We start from the raw sequence: 20,058 nt of genomic DNA, 5'->3' as shown, positions 1-20,058 counted from the left end.
TTTGCTCTGACACTCAAAATTTTAGAGCAGAGTAGTACCTGGAGAAAGACACACAGAGGTGTGGCCTAAACTCGAAATGCAGTGAAGGGTCTTCCGGTTGCAGAATTGCTGCTTAGTCCCACTTTCTCTTCCAAGCAGTCAAGTCACTCTCTCCTAACTTTTCACATGAATAATATAATAACCGTTACTATTTTTTGTGCTCACGATGTGATATGTTAAGAGCTTTACATATATTAACTCATAACAACCATTTGAGATAAAGACTATTGCTAGTAATAACATTTAGAAATAGGATGCTTGGCAAGATTTGCAAGATTGTTAACACGTCCCGGGATACAGCTGGTGAGTGGAAGAGCTTGACTTTGAAGCTGAGATTAAGGTTCCAAAGGCTGTGTCCTGAAACCCACCCCATGGTTGCTCCAAATGGGATTTATATACAGCTCAGGGGCTTTCAAAATCTTGATAAGATATCTAGAGGGGAGAGGGTGGTGGGTATTAAGGAGGGCACAGATTGCATGGAGCGTGGGGTATTACATGCAAACAATGAATCATGGAACACTACATCAAAAACTAACGACATACTGTATGGTGAATAACATAACATAATAAAAAAAGATATTTATAAATGTATTTATCCACCAATCCACTCCTTGGAAACTTAAAGAGATGTTCTTACACAAAAACCTCAGTATAGTCCTGTGACATAGGTTTTCTTATTCCCTCTATATGATCAGGAGCCTGAATGACTGTGCAAGTCACCCAAGAAGTAGCAGAATCAGAGCTCAGACCCAAGCCCAGTAATTGTTCTGCTGAACCACAGCTTCTTCAGGTCACCCCCAGCAGGGGCATGAATCCTGACCCGGCAAAGGTAAACTGACTCCGAATTTAATCCGGGCTACAGGATTCACTGGCTCTGTAGTCTCAGCAAGTACTTTAAACCCTCTAAGTCTTCGTTTCCTTACCCATAAAACTGGGGTGAAAAGACCGACCTCAGTAGGGTGGCTGTAACCTTTAAGTTAATTTAAAGGCCAAGGCATTGTCACTCATATATAAAATTAAAATCCAATAGATAAATTCATGAAAAGTCATCGATATCCAGTTATTTCTGTAAAAGGCACATCAGATGAAGCCAGTTCCCTGCTGGGAACCTTCCCTTGGCTTCCCATGAAATGCAGACTCCTCTCTGGTTCAACGGGGACTTTCCCTTGTCCGGGTCTGTTCTCATCTGATCGCGCTCTGGCCCTTCCTCGCCAAGCCTGGCCACACTAGCCTTCCGGAGAACACAACCACAGGGACTTGCCACTTGCTCTTCTTTTGTCCAGAATGTTTTCCCCCTAGTTCTTCACATGGTGGCCTCCTTCTTGCCCTTAGTGATCATCATCTCCAGAGAGAACCTCCTGAGTAATTCAGCCATTCTCTGCTCTGCTGCTGTATCTTGTATGGTTTAAACTACCAGTTGTTACCTTTCGAACACATATTACCCATTCGTTTTGTGCTTGTTTATTTACTGCCTCTCCCCACCCAGATGTTAACTCCAGCCTTGTTCACTGTCGTCTCCTTAACTCCTAGAACAGTGTCCGGCACATGGGATGGTTCAGTCAATATCTATTGGATTAACGGATGATTAAATAACCTCACCTAGTTAGCTGTACTGTTACTTCCGAAAATGTTAATCATAATTGGTGACTGTGATCCTAGCTTACTCTAGCAACTTACTGTGGAGAATATATGTGCGTCCAGTGTTATATTGGTAGGGTATGGCTATTATTTTAGTTAATATAATGGACTTTCACTACCTTTACATGTCTGGGGCAGTATGGAAAGTATGTGTATACTGTTTGCTTCTGTGTAACATGCCATAGTGTTTAAACATGGTAAGTGTGAGCAGGAATGGATGCCATGATGTTTGTGGTAATTCCCACCATCTCGCTTTGAGGCTGCTCTCTGAAAACAGCAGCCAGTCCCTGCAGGGTTCTACGGCAGTCCCAGAGCGGGAAGTCAAACACTTGGAAGATGTGCCCAGGTCTTCCCTCAATGACCTTATGTAGAGACAGTTCAGCGTTTGGGCTTTTATATCACGTACCTGTGCTGGAAATCCAGCCCTACCACTTCCAAGTTGCAGAAATTTCTCTGTGCCTATTTCCTCATGCAAACCAGGGACAATATAACACCAACTCAATAGGATTGTTGGAAGGATGAAATAAATTAGTACATATAATACACTTATAAAAGTGCAGGTGCTCAGTGAACCCATTAACTACTTTTATGTATCGTCCGTGAGAGCTGGATGGAACTGGGTTCCCATTTTCTCGCAGGGAGAACAGATAGAGGCAATAAAAAGTAGTACGTGATAAATTCCAAGTTCTCATTATTATCACTAAAATCAAATCGAGGCTAATTTTAGGATTTCCCACTAACACTGAAGCCGGTTTTCCCTCCCTCATATTCATATATATTGAGTGACTCCAAAGACCAAGGCAGTGTACTAAGCCCAAGTGACAGAAGACCCCCATTTCTAGAAGGAATGTGTCATAGAATTTCTTCAGTAGCTTCACATCTCTGAATTTCAAAAGTACCAGTAGAAAGGAAGGCAATGTCTTATTGCACCCTTCTTCCCCAGGGTCCCAGAATTCAATTAAAATCATGCTCCATCTTGTCTGATCCAAAGTGTTTCAGATGAAAGGAACCTGCAATACAGGGACTCTATCTGTAGAAGTAGAACTATAATATATCCAGTAAAGTGTCATGCAAACAGAGATGCTGAAAAAGTCCATTTGATGATGAAAGAAAATCAGACAGATAGAGAGTTAAATAGACAGCTACACAGAGCTTTTCAGCAGGCTAGTCCTTTATGACTATAGCCTATTGGACCTCTCATGAAATAAAATAATCTTGTAATCATGTAATTTCAGATTTATGGCCTGCTCTTTTTAGCTATGAGTCTCTGTAACCACAATTCTGGCAAAGCCTGTTTTGGCATATTGCTATTCAAACATATTCGAAACCCACGACAGGCTACCCTTTAAAAAGGCATTAGTGTAAGTGCCATGGGAAAATATAATGCAAGGTTGTAGATGAATTGATATGATTTCCTTGATTGTATCTTTTTATTTATGAGGCATAATTTATGAGCACTGGAGAACAAACTGCAATGAGTGATGACTAACTACAGCCAAAGTCATAAATCAGGAGCAGTGAAAGAAGTGGTGATTTTGATCGAATCTATTGAATTAGCTGTTGGCCTTAGCCAATACGGGTATTGGAAAGACCTTTTTAATATCTATTTGTCTCCCTCATGGGAATGTGATAACAATCTCATTACACACCCCTAGGAAACAAATAGTTTAATTGTTTGTCTGTTAACAGGCAACCTATTTACTTTACTTATTAATTACTGGCATATGGACATTCGTGTTGGGTTTTGTTTATTTCCGATGTGTAGTGTCACAAAAATATATTCACGTTTTCTAGATTTAGAAAGAATGAAGTTGCTTCCCTAGTGCTGTTCAATAAGAATATGTCATCAGGATTGTTGAAACGCTTTGGTGCTATCCAAAATGGTCATTATTCCACAAGGAAGTGTGTTACAGAGTATCACAGAAGTTGCAGAGGATTCAAAAATGCCTCCAAATCTGAATTCTTTGAGAGTAACAGTTATAATACAACTCTTCTAATAAGCAGCCTGGAAAAAGAACAAAATCTCAAATTGCTCCAAAGGCAAGAACAGTCACTTACCTTAGAAAGCAACAAATTAGAAGTTTTCTGTGAAAGATCACTGGCTGACTTTGGTTATTCCTGTGTTCCATTTTTGTATGGAAAATGAGCGTGAATATAAGAAAACAGACATCACGGAGCTGTTCTCTGAGCTTTAACAAGACTTGTAGCATGATGATCTCTTAGCCAAAAGAATCATAAAATATTTTTACAACTGAGGAGATTTGTTTATGATACGATAATGGAAAAACACATCAGGAAATCCCTGGAGATTTACATTAAGACTTTCTCTTTGTCGGGGTGCCCGGGTAGCTCAGTGGGTTAAGCCTCTGCCTTCAGCTCAGGTCATGATCCTAGGGTACTGGGATCTAGCCCCGATCAGGCTCTCTGCTCAGCAGGGAGCCCATTTCTCCCCCCTCTCTCCCTGCCTCTTGCCTGCTTGTGATCTCTCTGTCAAATAAATAAACAGAATCTTTAAAAAAAAAAAAAAAAAAAAAGAATTTCTCTTTGCATTAAGACTATACTTGTAAAATATCAGTCCTAAGGAATGTTACTTCAGAAAGCTACAAAGTACCAAAGCTTCCTGTAAGACAAAGCACTGAACTCTACAGCTGAGTATAGGACTTGGGTTAAAGGATAACTAGCACAGTGACATAAGCACCCAATGAGCTACCGCTCTGGGAAGATTGTGAGATCCATCTCCCTTTCCCCTGTCCTCTGCAGAGTCATGGCTCCTTCTCTGTCTCTTTCACAATAATTATTACAAATATTTCTGTTCACACATTTTTGCTTCCCTTTTGGAAGCAAATTAAAAGGAGAAATGTGTTGAGAGGAGTTGGGAGCATTTAGAATAATACACTGCAAGGGGAAAATGGATCCACCAAATTTCAGAAATATCAGGATTTCAAGAAAATCACACCTGGAGTGAACACTAGGTAGCAAATGGTCATTCTACAAAGCTAATGAACTCTGGTTCTCTTTGGAACCATGACCACTGTAATAAAATCTATGATGATTATTGCAGCTGTAACATCTGCAAACAGGTACATGCTTTGTGGTTTTTTGAAGGGGTGAAAAAAATGACAAAAGAAATGCATAGTACAGCTCTAAACAGACATCATTTGATAGAAATTTTAAATGTATAGTGCTGAGATTACTGTAGCTCATGCGATAGAGAATAGCTTTCTGTGTTTTTCAAACAATCTTGGGCACAAGAATCACTTGGAAATGTGTTGGAAAGACAGAATCCAAGGTTATTTATGCCACAAACTCTGATATAGGTACCCAAAATGATTTTGACGATTGTGGCCAAGGAACACTTTTTGACAAAGGCTCCTCTAATGGAAGATTTCTAGAAGGCAGTTTTAAACAGAAAAGAGACAATTAAACCTGTTTCCACAGCAGTGGGATTTTGGCAGCTTGGTGGCTGTTGTCACTAGGTAACCGAAATTTTTTAAGGCAAAGTACAGTCATTAGTCCTGGAGGGGGGCAGGTAATAAATAAAAGAACAAGTTCATTTCTTTAATGGACAGTAACATAAAGATGGCAATAGTCACTGTTTAGATTTTTTAAATTAGATTGAAAACAAAAATATAAACAGAAATTAATCTACTGTTTTTCTAGTTGATTATAGAATTTGTGGTTAAATGGATTTAATTGTTTTGTTTTTATCCAAATAGCTCATCTGTGTTTTCTATGACATCTTCTTACATTATAACTCTTGTCATGGTTACCACGCAAAACTTAGAGAAGAGAACACCCCAACTCAGTCAGTCCCAACTTGTTCTTGTTTGTAAATCTCTTCATTGGGAGGTTCCTAACTCTTACAGCTACAATTGTGTGTGTGTGTGGGTGCACGCACACAAGTGTTCACTAAACATAAATAATAAACTGCTTTAGTGAAAACTTTAATCATATGTTTATTATAAGCGAGTAAATATTTCAGCTGGATACTGTAGGAATAAGGATATTGTGAACAAATTTAAAAATGGAGTATCCTTAATTTTTGTCACTTTGATTTGAAATTCACAAACTTTACTTTCCCATATTTTCTGTGAGCAACCCACACAGAAAAAGCACATTTTTGTTCCCAATGATCATGACAGGAAATCTTGTGTCACAAACCAGATGGACTGGCTTGTCAGTTAGGTAAAAGGTAAATAAATAGGTGGTAATGGATGGATGGTTGGATGGATGGATGGATGAATGGGTGGATGAATTAGATAGATGAGAGAAAGAAAGAATAGAGATCGATACAGTAGGCCACTCCATGTTTACAAGACATTCTTTTTTCTTGATTTTTATATTGGTTCATTAAAATAAAAGATCAGGTCATATTACTCAAAATTTCCCATGTAGGATCTCTGCTTCTTCTTTCTCCACCCTATAAAGATGGACTCAAATCTTGGACTCATTGTTTCTCAGTAGAAATCATAAGCATATCTGTTAGCATTTTTTAAGACTTATTTATTTATTTTAGAGAGAGAGAGAGCCCACACAAGTGGAAGGGGCAGAGGGAGAGAGAATCCCAAGCCAACTCCATGCTCGGTGTAGAGCCCAACTCAGGAATCAATCTGAGATTGGGACCTGAGCTAAAACCGAGTGGGATGCTCAACCAACTGAGCCACCCAGGGGCCCCTCTGTTAGCACTTTTATTCTGAACCCCGAACTACTATACTTCAGTACCTTGTTTCTTGCTTCACTGAGCATAGGCAGAAATCCACACAATTTTAGGGTAAAGGACTTTTTGCCTCAGTAGACGAACAGGATGCCATTGACAGTTTCTTTTTTTTTTACTTTTCTTCTGGCTGTTTGGTATAACAGAAACACTGCCTTGTGGGACAAGTTTTGTGAAATCCATAATTCTTCATTATTTCAGTCAGCTTTCTCTTCATTGTAACTGCTTTCATTTCCAGAGTAGCTCATGTAAATAGGCAGATCCTGCTTTGCATAAACACGTTGATTTATATGAATGCTATTTTGATCTCAAATTGATTGAACACTAAAAAGAAAGACTAAGAAAAAGAGCACTATATTATGAAGGTCTCCCATCAAAGACAAAAGACACCGAGTCTTATATTTATTCTGAGTTAATGATGAAGAATTTCAAATTGCCTATTTTTAAGAATAGAACATTTCTACAGAAATACAGGGAAACACTATAATACTGAGGCTCAAATGTTTTAAAATACCATGGATTAAATCACATTTTGGAAATATGACTTCAGCCCGTAAAAATTCCTCTAAGACAGGAAGGTGTAAGGTTTAGTTTTTATCTGATAACACCAGCATTAAAAAGCCTTGATGGTATTCATAATACTACAACTACATCAAAAACAAAATCAAAGCAAATGTTCATAATCTGGGGCCAGACCTATACTAAGCACTTTCTATGAGTTATACTTATTTCATTTTTTTTTTTTCAACATCCCCATACCCGCACTGCTGCTGTCTCCTATTGGTGCTCAGTAATTAACAACTTGCTGAATTTTTATTTTATTACATCTACTTTTATTTTCCTCCTTGTTTTCTTTCCCATCCATTGTGGCCTCTACTAAAACTCTATATGCCCTTTATTTAATTAAATAAGGAGGTCATTCATCTGAGGTAGCTCTACTGCTTTAAAGGCCTATATAAACAAACCAAAATCTAAGCTGGTCAGTGGTTCAGATTACAAAATGACAACCGTAAGAATATCTCCTCTAACACTGCCAGTAGGCTTTGAGCTATAGCCAACCAAATATTTCCTTCCTTTGCTTCTGCTCTTTCCCTGTGGAAGTTTCTCCTCTGGTGTCTGTTGGCAAAGGGCTCCTAACCACTTCCGGTTTGGCGCTGCCCCATTAGAATTGTTTTTTGCTCAAATAAACTAAAAAAAAAAAAAAAATTTTTAATATGCCTCAGTTTACCTCTTAATACCTTAAATCACCAAACAGAGGCCTACTCTTGGCAAAGAACTTGACATTAATATGTATACCTTATTTTGCATCCCTTCCCCAAGAATATTTTCTTTTCAAACTTTGTCACTCTCTGTGTAATAAAAAAGTGTTCTCCCCTACATCCTGGAAAGATATTTGCATCGAAGAGGTTGGTCTAGATGTCCATTGATGGACGGATAAATGGATGTGCTATTCATCAAAAAGAATGAATCTTACCATTTGCAATGATGGGGATGGAACTAAGCAAAATAAGTCAGTCAGAGAAAGACAAATACCATATGATTTCATCCCTATGTGGAATTTAAGAAACATATAGGGAGGGAAGGGAAAATAAAATAAGATGAAAACAGAGGAGACAAACCATAAGAGACTCTTAACTCTAGGAAACAAACAGGGTCGCTGGAAGGGAGGTGGTGGGGGGATGGGGTGACTGGGTGACGGGCATGAAAGAGGACACGGGATGTAGTGAGCACTGGATTTTGTATGCAACTGATGAATCACTAAATCCTACCCCTGAAATGAATAATACACTATCTGTTAACTAAATTAAAATTAAAAATTAAAAAATAAAATAAAATTAGATTACTTTTATGAGAAGTTTTTTAGAAGATCTTTGCAAATGAATAATGATTCTCTAAGTGTAAAAAAAAAAAAAGAGAGGTTGGTTTGGGGCTGACTGAGAATCCAGGGACTCTCTCATTAGCTCCGAAATCTGACCTCTTCACCAATAACCTCCAAGCCAGCTGTCCCTATGCCAAGGCTGACCTTTGCCCCTTCAGAGGGGACGAGAAGAGCAGCTGCAGTCACAGTGTGGTTTCCATGAAACGTTCTTCCGTTGCTAAGACAGTGCGCTGCTCCCTACTTCCCTGCGCCCATGAAAATAAGCACGCCCTCGCCCTAGACAGCCTGGACCCCTCTATCCTCACAGGCTAACTTTCCCGACTCCAGAACTGCCAGTATGTGTCTAATGTCCATGATCCTGAGTGTCTTCCTTCTGCGTCCGGCTGGCGTACGGTTTATTGGAAAGAGCAATAAGGGAGTTTATTGGAGAACAGAATTTTCATCTCAGCTTTGGTAACTTCCGTCACCACGAGAGCTGACGTTTTCTGAGCTTCGATTTTCTCAGGGGTAAAGGAGGCTGAGCACACACTCTCCAGCCACCCTCCCAAGTTGTGTTGGGAGGACTGAGTCAGATAAGGCCTGTTAAAGGGTTTTGTAAATTGTAGACATTATACAAATGGGTGTGATTATTACATACCTGGTGAGAAGAAAGTGGCAGAGCTCTAAAAAAAAAGGGTAAGTGCTGCTCTGGAAGGAGGTTAGTTTTCTCTTAAAAATGGGGCTTCTGGGGCGCCTGGGTGGCTCAGTGGGTTGGGCCGCTGCCTTCGGCTCGGGTCATGATCTCAGGGTCCTGGGATCGAGGCCCGTGTCGGGCTCTCTGCTCAGCGGGGAGCCTGCTTCCTCTTCTCTCTCTCCGCCTGCCTCTCTGCCTACTTGTGATCTCTGTCTGTCAAATAAAAAAATAAATAAAATCTTTAAAAAAAAAAAATGGGGCTTCTGGCAATCCTACCAGCGAGAGACTGGGGAATTGCATTTGACAACAATTTGAGAGCAGTTCAACATCAGAAAGTTTATTCTTCCAGAGGAAACCACTAAGAAAAAAAATAAAGTGTGGAAACACTGAAAAAAGTTGGGCCTAAGTACCAAAAATCTTTCTGATGTCTGTTCTCTGGAAGATACTATTGATGCAAAAGTAGAAGAGACAAAAACAGAGCTAAGCTGTCATTGCAGAGTCATCTATGGTCTGACCCTAAGCTTCTCATAGTTTGAACGTTCTGCATGCTTTTTCAACCCTGCACACCTGGCAGATGGTGTACTGTAGAATCAAGCAAGTTCTCCAGACTTTAGAGCTCAGGACAAATAATTTATGTGTGTGTGTGCATATATATATATATATATATATATATATATATATATATATATCCTGAACAAGAAAGATTTCTTGAAGTTAGATTTGCACAACATGAAAGCTTACTAAGGAATACTCCTACTCCTAAACACACAGACAGTCTTCTTGTATTGCCATTTAGATCTATCATTCTGATTGATCACTGTGTAGTTGGCTGTTATTGGGCCTAATTTAACCCTATACACTCACACATCCATCTACTCTGTCTATTGTACCTGACATTCTACAAATTACTTACTCATGCAAATGACGACCTAAGGCAACCTTTTAGGATATTCGTGTTTAATTATACAAATGGTCCTTGATAAATAAGATTATACATCCTTCCATATGTTTATTCCCTCCTTGATGAAAGGAAAATTTAATTTTCATGCAGATTTGGTGGGGACAGTGTTTAAGAATTGCTGAGTTTTATGTCGTCTGCAGGTCCATTCAGGTTGCAAAAACTGACAAAATCACTCTGCACACCACACAGAGATGAGGAGCTTTTCATTAGGCTTTAATCAGCCTGCTGCACTCTGAAATTAGGGCTCCTAATCGGCCCTTTTTGTGTTCATGTGGCCAAAGGCAAAAAAGAGGAAGGACCTGATCTCCTCTGTGATTACAAAGTTGCAAGATCCAAGTTCATCTCATTCTGTTGTGTTTGGTTGCTTTGGGTTGCCAACTTCTCTTTCAGCCTGAAGTTACCTTGCTTTTGAGTGGTCTTATCAATTTCTCTTTGGAGGTCTGGGCAGTGAATTCAGCAGGAAAAGCCCCCAGTCCCTGGACATGGTGTAAAACTGGGCCTGCCCCCCCAGAAGGTCTCAGGGCCCCCACGTTTCATGAAGTCTCTTCCACCCAAGCAGTGGTCCACATCAGCGCCCCTGGGAAGCCCAACGGAATCATCAGTCTCTACAGGCTGTTCTCCAACACCAGTGGATCAGAGACAGTGGTGAGTATCAGAGTACTCTGAACAAAAGTCCAGGACTGGTTAATTCTGTAAAAATAGACTATGGCTGCATGGCCTTTTCTTCTACTTGAGACTTCTTTCTTCCCCATCTGTTCTCCATTACCCATGATGAACTCAGCACAAAGATCCATTGGAGAGAAATGGTGAGTGTTAGGAAGCATACAGCAACTATGTAAGTATTCAGGGACAGAAGTGCTAAAGGTGTTAAAGACTCCACAAATGTAAGAAACCTAGGACTATAGTGACAATTAATTTAATTGGAAAATGCATGTCAAGTATTGACCTACAGTAATGGGTCAACATATGGCCATTGTTGGTGGTGAAAATGTTAATATGAGAAAAAAAAATAGAGCAAAGACTATCCTTGGAATCCCCATTCTGGCATGAGCAGATCTCTAAAAACACACTGAAAACTCCATCTTTCTTTTGGTGACTTCAAGAAAGTTCCAGTGCTTTAGAAGAGAGCAGAAGAGCTTAGCCAACACATTGTGCATTGGCACGTTGGGGTACACACTGGACAGTTTAGAGAAATCATCTTTCACACTGTGTTTTAACGAAGCCACTGGCTGAAGAGACCCTAATAATGAACTAGACCAGTTCCTACATTATTTATACAAAGAGTCTGACAGCCAGAAGGAGGAAGCGTCTTCTCTGTGTATAAAACAGAGAAGTATGTAACACTCTCTTGTTTCTTGTACATGTAGATTATAACTTTGTTCACACACACAAAACAACCTCATGACAAGTTGTGCAGATCCTACTATGACATTATAAATTATTTAGAACAATTTGGGGAACAGTTTGGATCAGTATGGAGAAATCCTCTGAGGCCAGTGTTCCAGGTATTGAAACACAATTTCAGAAGACAACTTGCAAAGAAGGAGGTCTCGTATTGAATGTTAAAAGAATATTAGCATATCTTCTACAGGGCTTCGTATTCAATAAATATAGATGATGTAAATACAATCAACCCTTGATTATCCATGGTTATAAAATGATAATATTAATAAACTAAAATAATTTATATTTAGAGTGCATTGTATGCATTTTTTAAATAGCAGATAACTCTTCTTAATTACATGTTGCTTATATGAATATAAAAACGCATATTCCAGTTTCTGAACTCTTTTGTTCCAAAGAGTTCTTAATAAAACCACAATGAGATTAAAAAAAATGTTCCAAGTAAACCAAAAAGTTTATAACACAATAAAGATAGTTGAGAAAAAGAATGTATTTCATATATACCAACACCGTTGGGGAAAAGATAGACTTTCAAGCTCTAGCATATACATAAAATATAAAAAACATAACATAGACAAATACATAAAATATATTTCAAGGCCTTAAATATTCACTCTAACATGGATCTGAGGGAAATTTCGGCCCAAAAAACACATACAGATAACAATGACAAAGTATGGACCTTTGTGAATATTAACTACAACTATAATTGAAATACAGATTTTGTTTTTTGAAAAGGCATTATTCTCATGGTCACAGAATTTGATCAGTATTTTGTGGCTTTCTGTTGGTGGGAATGCAAGCTGGTGCAGCCACTCTAAAAAACAGTATGGAGGTTCCTCAAAAAGTTAAAAATGGAACTACCCTATGACCCAGCAATTGCACTACTAGTTATTTACCCAAATGATACCAAAATACAAAGGGATACATGCATCCGATATTTATAGCAGCATTATCTAGAATAGCTAAATTATGGAAATAGCTCAAGTGTCCATTGACTGATGAATGGACAAAGAACACATAGTATAGATATACTGTGTAGTTGATTCAGCCTTAAAAAAAAGAATGAAATCTTGCCGTTGGTGGTGACATGGCTGGACCTAGAGAGTATTATGCTAAGTGGAATAAGCAGTCAGAGAAAGACAAATACCATATGACTTCACTCATAGGTGGAATTTAAAGATTTTATTTATTTATTTGTCAGACAGAGAGAGTGAGAGAGTGAACACAAGCAGGGGAGTGGTAGGTAGAGGGAGAAGCAGGCTCCCTGCTGAGCAGGGAGCCCAATGCAGGATTCAATCCCAGACCTTGGAATCATGACCTGAGCTGAAGGCAGACGGTTCACCAACTGAGCCACCAAGGTGCCCCTCTTTGTGGAATTTAAGAAACAAAAATGATCATAAAAAAGAAGGAGAGAGGAAGACCAAGAAACAGCTTCTTAATTATAGAGGACAAACTGCCAGAGGGGAGGTGTGAGGGGATACATGAAATAGGTGATGGGGACTAAGGAGTGCGCACCCTGTGATGAGCACGGGGCATTGAATGGAGGTGAGCCACTAAATCCTACACCTGAAACTAATGCTACACTCTATGTTAACTGGAATTTAAATAAAAATCTGAAATAGATATTTTGCGGGGTGCCTGGGTGGTGCAGTCGGTGGCACTTCTGACTTGGTCTTGTCTCAGGTCATGATGATGGGGTACTGAGATTGAGCCCCACGGAGGGCTCTGTGCTAAGTGTGGAGTCTGCTTGGGATTCTCTCTCCCTCTCCCTTTGTCCCTCCTGCAGTGCACTTTCTCTCCATCTCTCAATAAATAAATAAATCTTTATATATTTTTTATTTTTGTAACTTTTATCATTGTATTTCATATATTATATATATTTTTTGTATGTTTTGTGTCATATTCTATCATTTTTCTATAGGGATAAACACTATTATGCCTTGTGATTTCTATCCTGTTAGGTCTAACTTCTATTATGTCATCACATGTTTTGCGTGATTAAGTTAGGCCTTTCCAAGCAGCCGGGCAATTCTGAGGGCAAGTGCCACGCTAATGGCCCTGGGGCCTTTCCCAGGGCACAGAGCAGGGCCCTCCCTTTGTAGGAGCTGAGACGCGTGATCCGCAGGTGTCCATCGTCAGTGACCGCGGCTGGCCTCACAGAGTGTCCCCGTCTCCCCACAGCTGTCGGAAGGCGCGGCGGCCCAGCAGACCCTCCGCGGCCTGCAGCCCTTCAGCACGTACTGGGTGGGCGTGGAGGCCTGCACCTGCCTCGACTGCTGCAGCAGAGGGCCCACCGCCGAGCTGAGAACTCAGCCTGCTCCGCCCGCGGGACTGTCCTCTCCGCAGATCCAGGCGCTGTCCTCGAGGACAGCTTCGTTCCAGTGGAGCCCGCCCCTGCGCCCTAATGGAGTCATCCAAGGGTAAGGGACAGACGGGAGGACAGACGAGCTGCAGTGAGGCACTTGCACACGGAGCGGCCCCCTGCGGCCAAGCAGGCGGTACTTGTTGAGCAACCACTACGGCAAAACAGACGAGTCAATGGGTTTGAGCGTAATGTTCCCTGCCAAGTGTTTAAATCACAAAATCAACTAGTTAGGCGAACAACCAAATTGTCTTTAAGTGAGAAAGATGATGCGGTGCGTTTGCATTCAGTGATGAGGCTCCTCCTCGTGGGTCCCTGGAATAACACCCTGCGTAGGCCTCAGCTGGAACACAGGAAACGGCAGTGGTTAACTCAGAATTTCCTTGATCCAATTTAAGATGTCATGAACCAGGGCGCCTGGGTAGGTTAAGCCTCTGCCTTCAGCTCAGGTCATGATCCCAGGGTCCTGGGATTGAGCCCCGCATGGGGCTTTCTGCTCAGCGGGGAGCCTGCTTCCTCCTCCTCCTCTCTCTCTCTGTCTACTTGTGATCTCTCTCTGTCAAATAAATAAATAAAATCTTAAAAGGTCATGAGCCACCGTTTGGAAAAACAAAGAAGGTATTTCACTCAAAATCATCTGGACAAAAAGATATTGTTTTGTTTTACTTGGTTGGTTGGTTTTCATTTATTTGTTTAAAAAAAAAGACATTCTCTATTGTCAGCAGAGGACAGCAGTGTTACCTGTCTTCTCTGAAAAGAGAGACCTGTCTTCTGTCCACCAGCGAGGCCTGCTGGCCTCCTCGGGACGCACCTGCGAGCACGTGCAAGTCCTCCGGCTACACCCGCGGCCCGTTCCCGCAGAGGGTTGCGGAGACCAGCGTCCCGCAGGTGGGACTCAGAAAGAGCTGGTGGTTCTGTGAACACAAAATGTGTCCTCACAAAACATACCCGGTTTTCAAGGAAAGTGACACTAATCTTACGCCTGCTTTCTCCTAGCTACGAGCTTCAGCTCTACCAGTCTTGCCCTCCGGATTTAGCCCTGCCGTGTACCCCCGGCCAAGCAGAGACCAAGTACGCGGGGCCGGAGCCCATGGCCCGCCTGGAGGGCCTCCAGCCCTACACCACCTACAGCTTGCGGGTGGTGGCCCACAACGAGGTGGGCAGCGCGGCTTCAGACTGGATCCGCTTCATCACCCAAAGGGAATGTGAGTAGAAGTGCTGCCACCATCAGCCAGAGAGGTGGGGGCAGCCGGGAGACACTCATTGTTGGTGTTGTTTTAAAATTTTAAATTATTTATTTGACAGGCAGAAAGAGCTTGTTGGCAAGCAGGGGGAGCTGCAGGCAGAGGGAGAGGGAGAACAGGCTCCCTGCTGAGCAGCTCCCAGGACCTGAGACCGCACACACTTAACCCACTGAGACACCCCCACGCCCCTGAGATTTTTTTTTTTTTAGTTCCCCACTCCTTTTCTTTTCAAATTATATGGCATAGAATAATCCAGAAAGCATTTCCAGAAAGCAGTGAGATACAGTACTGTCAAGAAAAGCAGAACAATTAACTAATAAATTGGGGTTTCCTTACATTTTTATAAAAATAACTTCTTTTCAGAATTTATAAGGTGTATGTGTCTATTGTTTAAAAATGACAGATACAAAAATAGGGTACGTAGCTATCTTGATCAGAAGAACATGTGACTCCCGATCTTGGCATCATGAGTTTGAACCCTATGTTGGGTGTAGAGATAACATCAATAAGTAAACTTCAAAAAAAATAACAAATACAGAAATACTAAAAATAAAATTAGTAGGGGCGCCTGGGTGGGTCAGTGGTTAAGCGACTGCCTTCCGCTCAGATCATGATCCCAGGGTCCTGGGATCGAGCCCCATGTCCAGCAGGCTCCCTGCTCAGCGGGAAACCTGCTTCTCCCTCTCCCACTCCCACTCCTCGTATTCTTTCTCTCGCTCTCTCTCTCTGTCAAATAAATAAATAAAATATTTTTTAAAAGAATAAGATTAGTACTTATAGTCAGAACCAGTTACATCATGTGCAGGGCGCAGTGGAGAGTAAAGTTATGGGGCCCTTTACTCAAAAATCACTAAGACTCTCAAGACCGTGACAACAGAGCATAAGAGCGTTTCGTGACTCTTATGTGAGAGGCCCAAGCAGCTGTGCAGTTCCCATACCCCTAAAGCCAGTCCTGCTTATAATCCCACCACCCAGATGCAACCACATTAGTATTTTGGCATAATCAATTCCTTTAGTCTTTTTCTCATGCAACTTCTATTATGTGGCTGAGATCATACTCTAATGGAAATTTCATAGTCTGCTTTTTATACGTGACATTATTTTATTTGCATGACATTAAAAAAGCTGTAGCCACCAAGTTGAATGGCTTTATAATTTTCCATCCTATAGAATTGGTTAGACATTTTAGTTGTTCTAATATTTTCCTTTATAAGTGTGGTGAGAAATTTCTTTGTGAACCCATCTTTGAACGTCTGATCATCTTCAAATTCAATTTCAATGAATGGAATTTACTGTATCAAATATTTTAATATTTTAAGGCTTTGGATACTTATCACAAATAGGCTTTCCAGCCATATTGTATCAAATTATAATCTCTTCTTCAGGGTCTGGCATTGACATTTCTTAAAAGTAAGAGTTACACATTCACAATAGTCCACTGCCTCATACAAAGACTTTAATGTGACCGGGCGACAAGGCAGGATGTTAGCAACACGTCACTCAGAGAGGCTCGGTCCTGGCACTGTTCAGGGAATTTAGAAATAACCCTCAGCACAAGCCGATGAAGTCAATGCTATTATCCAAATATACAGAAAAGAAAGCTGAAGCAGGACCGTGGACCATCCACGACCATTCCAAGATGCCGTTCACGTGGACCAGAATCTGATCCGAGGCTCTGGAAGCTGCACCATAAAGTGATCCCAGACCAAGGCCAGAGCTGAAGTGGCCTGCCCATTGCCACCCTAGAAAGTGGAACTGTTACTCTAAGTTCACGAACCCCCCTCCTCCGCTCAGTAGCACCCTCAGTTCCACTTTGGTACCCTGGCCTGTCGGAAAGATTTCAGACCTCCTTTACCCCTCTCAAGCCTCCACATCTTCCCGCCCTTCGCCCCCCCAGCCCCGACCCCCGCCCCCCCCCCCCCAACACACACTCATCCTATCCTCGACCGCCTCTCCTGTATTCTCTGCAGCACTCCTTGCCTCCAAATCCGCCAGGAAACGACAGCTCACCGGTCAGAAGTTTGAGCTCACCGGTCAGAAGTTTGCTCCTTTCCACCCCAGACCACTCCCCTGCAACTGGTTCCCTTTCTGTCTGCAAAGAGGCCGGCGGTCCTTCCGCCTGCAAACATCCAGGGCGCCTGGGTGGCTCAGTGGGTTAAGCCTCTGCCTTCGGCTCAGGTCATGATCTCAGGGTCCTGGGATCGAGTCCCGCATCGGGCTCTCTGCTCAGCGGGGAGCCTGCTTCCTCCTCTCTCTTTGCCTGCCTCTCTGCCTACTTGTGATCTGTCAAATAAATAATAAAATATTAAAAAAAAAAAATTCCCACCCCGGCTTCCAGTACAGCCCGTTCCCGCTGACCAGCCTCCTCTCGGCGACCTCCGGTGTAGCCCCGGCGGAGTCGCGGCTGTTTCTCTCCCTCCCGTCCTCCCTGCTGCCCGCCGCGCTCCTCCCTTCACAGCCAAACTTGTCCCAGGAGTGCTCCTCCTGTCTTTGCCCGTTACCTTTCCAACCGTTTCCCCTTTAACCTCCTCCAGACTGATTTCCACCTCGTCACTGCATGAAAGTCTCTTCTTCAGTTTGCCCTTGACCCCCAGAGTGACAGTCGGGCGGACATTTCTCACCCTCATGGACTTCTTGGGAACATTCAAGGCAGTGGGAACCTCAATCCCGTTTAAAAAGTATGACCTTGGGGCGCCTGGGTGGCTCAGTGGGTTAAAGCCTCTGCCTTCGGCTGGGGTCAAGATCCCAGGTTCCTGGAATGGAGCCCCGCATCGGGCTCTCTGCTCCGCGGGGAGCCTGCTTTCTCCTCTCTCTCTCTCTGCCTGCCTCTGCCTACTTGTGGTATCTGTCTGTCAAATAAATAAATAAAATCTTAAAAAAAAAAGTATGACCTTCACGGTTGGCAGGGCTGGGTTCAGATCCTGGGTCTCCTACCACTCACTGACATTAAGCAAGTGACTTGGCTCCTCAGAACCTGAAAAATCAGCAACTAATTCTTACAAGATAGTTTTGAAGATTAAATGAGATACAACACAGCAGGTGCAAAGGGCATAGTGGCTTTTCGCGTTTTCTCCGTCTCCAAATCCATTATTTTTGACGATTTTGGTTGTTTAATTACTCTTTCCTCTGGAAGATCTCTGTGTCCTGCAAAGCAAATAAAGCTCCCATCTTTCTATTTCCGTACTATGTGCAAGCCTCCTCTTTATTTATACTGTTACGAAGGAAATCTACTGAATTAAGTGACAGAAAGAAGCCACAAATACAACAGTACATTCTATTGTGATGTTGGACAAACTTTGTGTTGGAAAACCAGATATTTAAAGAGGGTTTTGTAGCTCTGATTTTTGTATTTGCAGAAATATTTTTTATGGCTTTATAAAAATGTCTTATTTTGAAAGGTAAGAATCTTAGTTGTCTCACGGTTTAAACCCCAGGAGGACCAAAGTATAATTATTCCTTATTTTGTTATATTTCCTAGCATCAGCAACAGATGGGTCTAATTTCTAAAGAAAAAAAAAAAGGATATCTAATTTATTTACACCACTCCCTTTTTTTCTTTTCTTAAAAGCCAATTTAGTATATAGATGGATCTTAGTGCTGTTATAAATGTATTGATTATTTTGGAGAAAACAAAATCTCATGAAATAAATCTCTTCTGACTTGACAAGATGATATGGTAACCCTTCATTTGTTTCTGCAAAAATTATTCATTTAAAAGATGAGACTCGGTTACGGATTATTTTTCCTTTGTTTTAGTAAGGAGCTGAAAAATGGAAAGAGAACATTCACACCAAGTCGCTTCTGTCTCTGATATAATACTTAGGAGACCCGAACTTGATGATATACTAATGTACTATGCTATTGATTGATTAGTCAGGCCAATGAATTATTATAGTAGAATTGCTATTTGCAAGGCTTTTTAACTATCTTAGAAAACAAACTAACGATTCAAGAAAAAGCTTTAAAAATAAATGGGTGCCAAAAGGACATAATTCACCATCTAAGCAGTTTCGTTGGGAGAAAAAAAATATATTAACTTCATCTAGTCCTTGGGGCTTTGTAGCAATAAATATTGATTCGATATGAAAAATAGCAATCTGCTCTAGTTAATAGTGTTAAGGATACTTTACCCGTTAAAAGAGGGAAAATGCAACAAAATATGAGCTCCAGGGCTATGTTGGTAAGCACAACCATTGTATGTTAATAGTTTTATTTCATAAAACACTGCTCTCCATTGATTTTTTTTTTTTTTCTGGAAAGCAGGTGCAACGTTGCTGAGAAAGCATTTCACACATGTTCCCATTGGTGAACCCCCCCATGCCAGGGTTTTTTTTTTTTTTTTTTTTTAAACACTGAGAAAAATATGGGTTCCAGCAATCCAATTTAGGGGTGAGTGGGGGCCACATTAAAAAAAAAAAAAAAAGACCTATATATATACACACATGTACTCCGAGGTAACCATTTTTAGAACATACGACTTTCTCCCCACAGTGCCCCAGTACCGAGCCCCGTTTTCGGTGGACAGCAATTTGTCTCTGGTGCGTGTGGACTGGAGCGGCTCTTTCTTGCTGAACGGCCCGCTGAAGGAGTTCGTGGTGACCGACAGAGGCCAGCGTGTGTATAGCGGGCTCGACACCACCATCTATCTACCCAGGACGGCGGACAGAAGTTAGTTTCTGACTCCCATTCCATAGTGCGTCAGGACCTCTGGGTCCCCACTTGACAGTCCTTCTGGAAGGTGATCAGAGAAGGGGCAAGGACAGAGGGAGAAGCAGACTCACTGCCGAGCAGGGAGCCCCAGGTAGAACTGATCCTGTGACTCCAGGATCATGTCCTGAGCCAAAACAGTCACTTCACCAACGAGCCACCCAGGCATCCCAACATCTGTACCTTTTGGAAGGAATAGGTTTAGACCATGTACAGAAAAACAAGATCCACCGTGTATTATCCTTTACTCTTCTGATTCTTCTTTTGGGGTTTGTTGTTGTTGTTGTTTTGTTTTGTTTTGCTGTATAAGCTCTAAGCTTCTTCAGTTCTGTTATTTATAAATATATACTATTATTACACTGATAATAAGCTATTTTTCTTGGCCATTTTAATATTAGAAATAAGTTTGCCTATTAGATACAACCTCACAACTT

The 20,058-nt window shown here is 41.5% G+C and overlaps 1 protein-coding gene across 1 annotated transcript in view; it reads left to right on the top strand.

Annotated features, from left to right (window-relative positions):
* Positions 1 to 20,058, top strand: part of USH2A (usherin) — a 704,505-nt gene that overhangs the window by 672,507 nt on the left and 11,940 nt on the right. The window contains exons 64-67 of the mRNA XM_059145262.1: positions 10,343 to 10,549; positions 13,493 to 13,731; positions 14,670 to 14,878; positions 19,409 to 19,585. Coding sequence (XP_059001245.1) covers positions 10,343 to 10,549; positions 13,493 to 13,731; positions 14,670 to 14,878; positions 19,409 to 19,585 — 832 coding nt within the window. The remainder of the gene's footprint in view (positions 1 to 10,342; positions 10,550 to 13,492; positions 13,732 to 14,669; positions 14,879 to 19,408; positions 19,586 to 20,058) is intronic.

This window comes from Mustela lutreola, chromosome 14 (genome assembly GCF_030435805.1).
Source record: "Mustela lutreola isolate mMusLut2 chromosome 14, mMusLut2.pri, whole genome shotgun sequence".
Classification (NCBI taxonomy): Eukaryota; Metazoa; Chordata; class Mammalia; order Carnivora; family Mustelidae; genus Mustela; species Mustela lutreola.
Note: the sequence above shows the minus strand (reverse complement) of the source record. Positions and strands in the feature narration are given on the sequence as shown.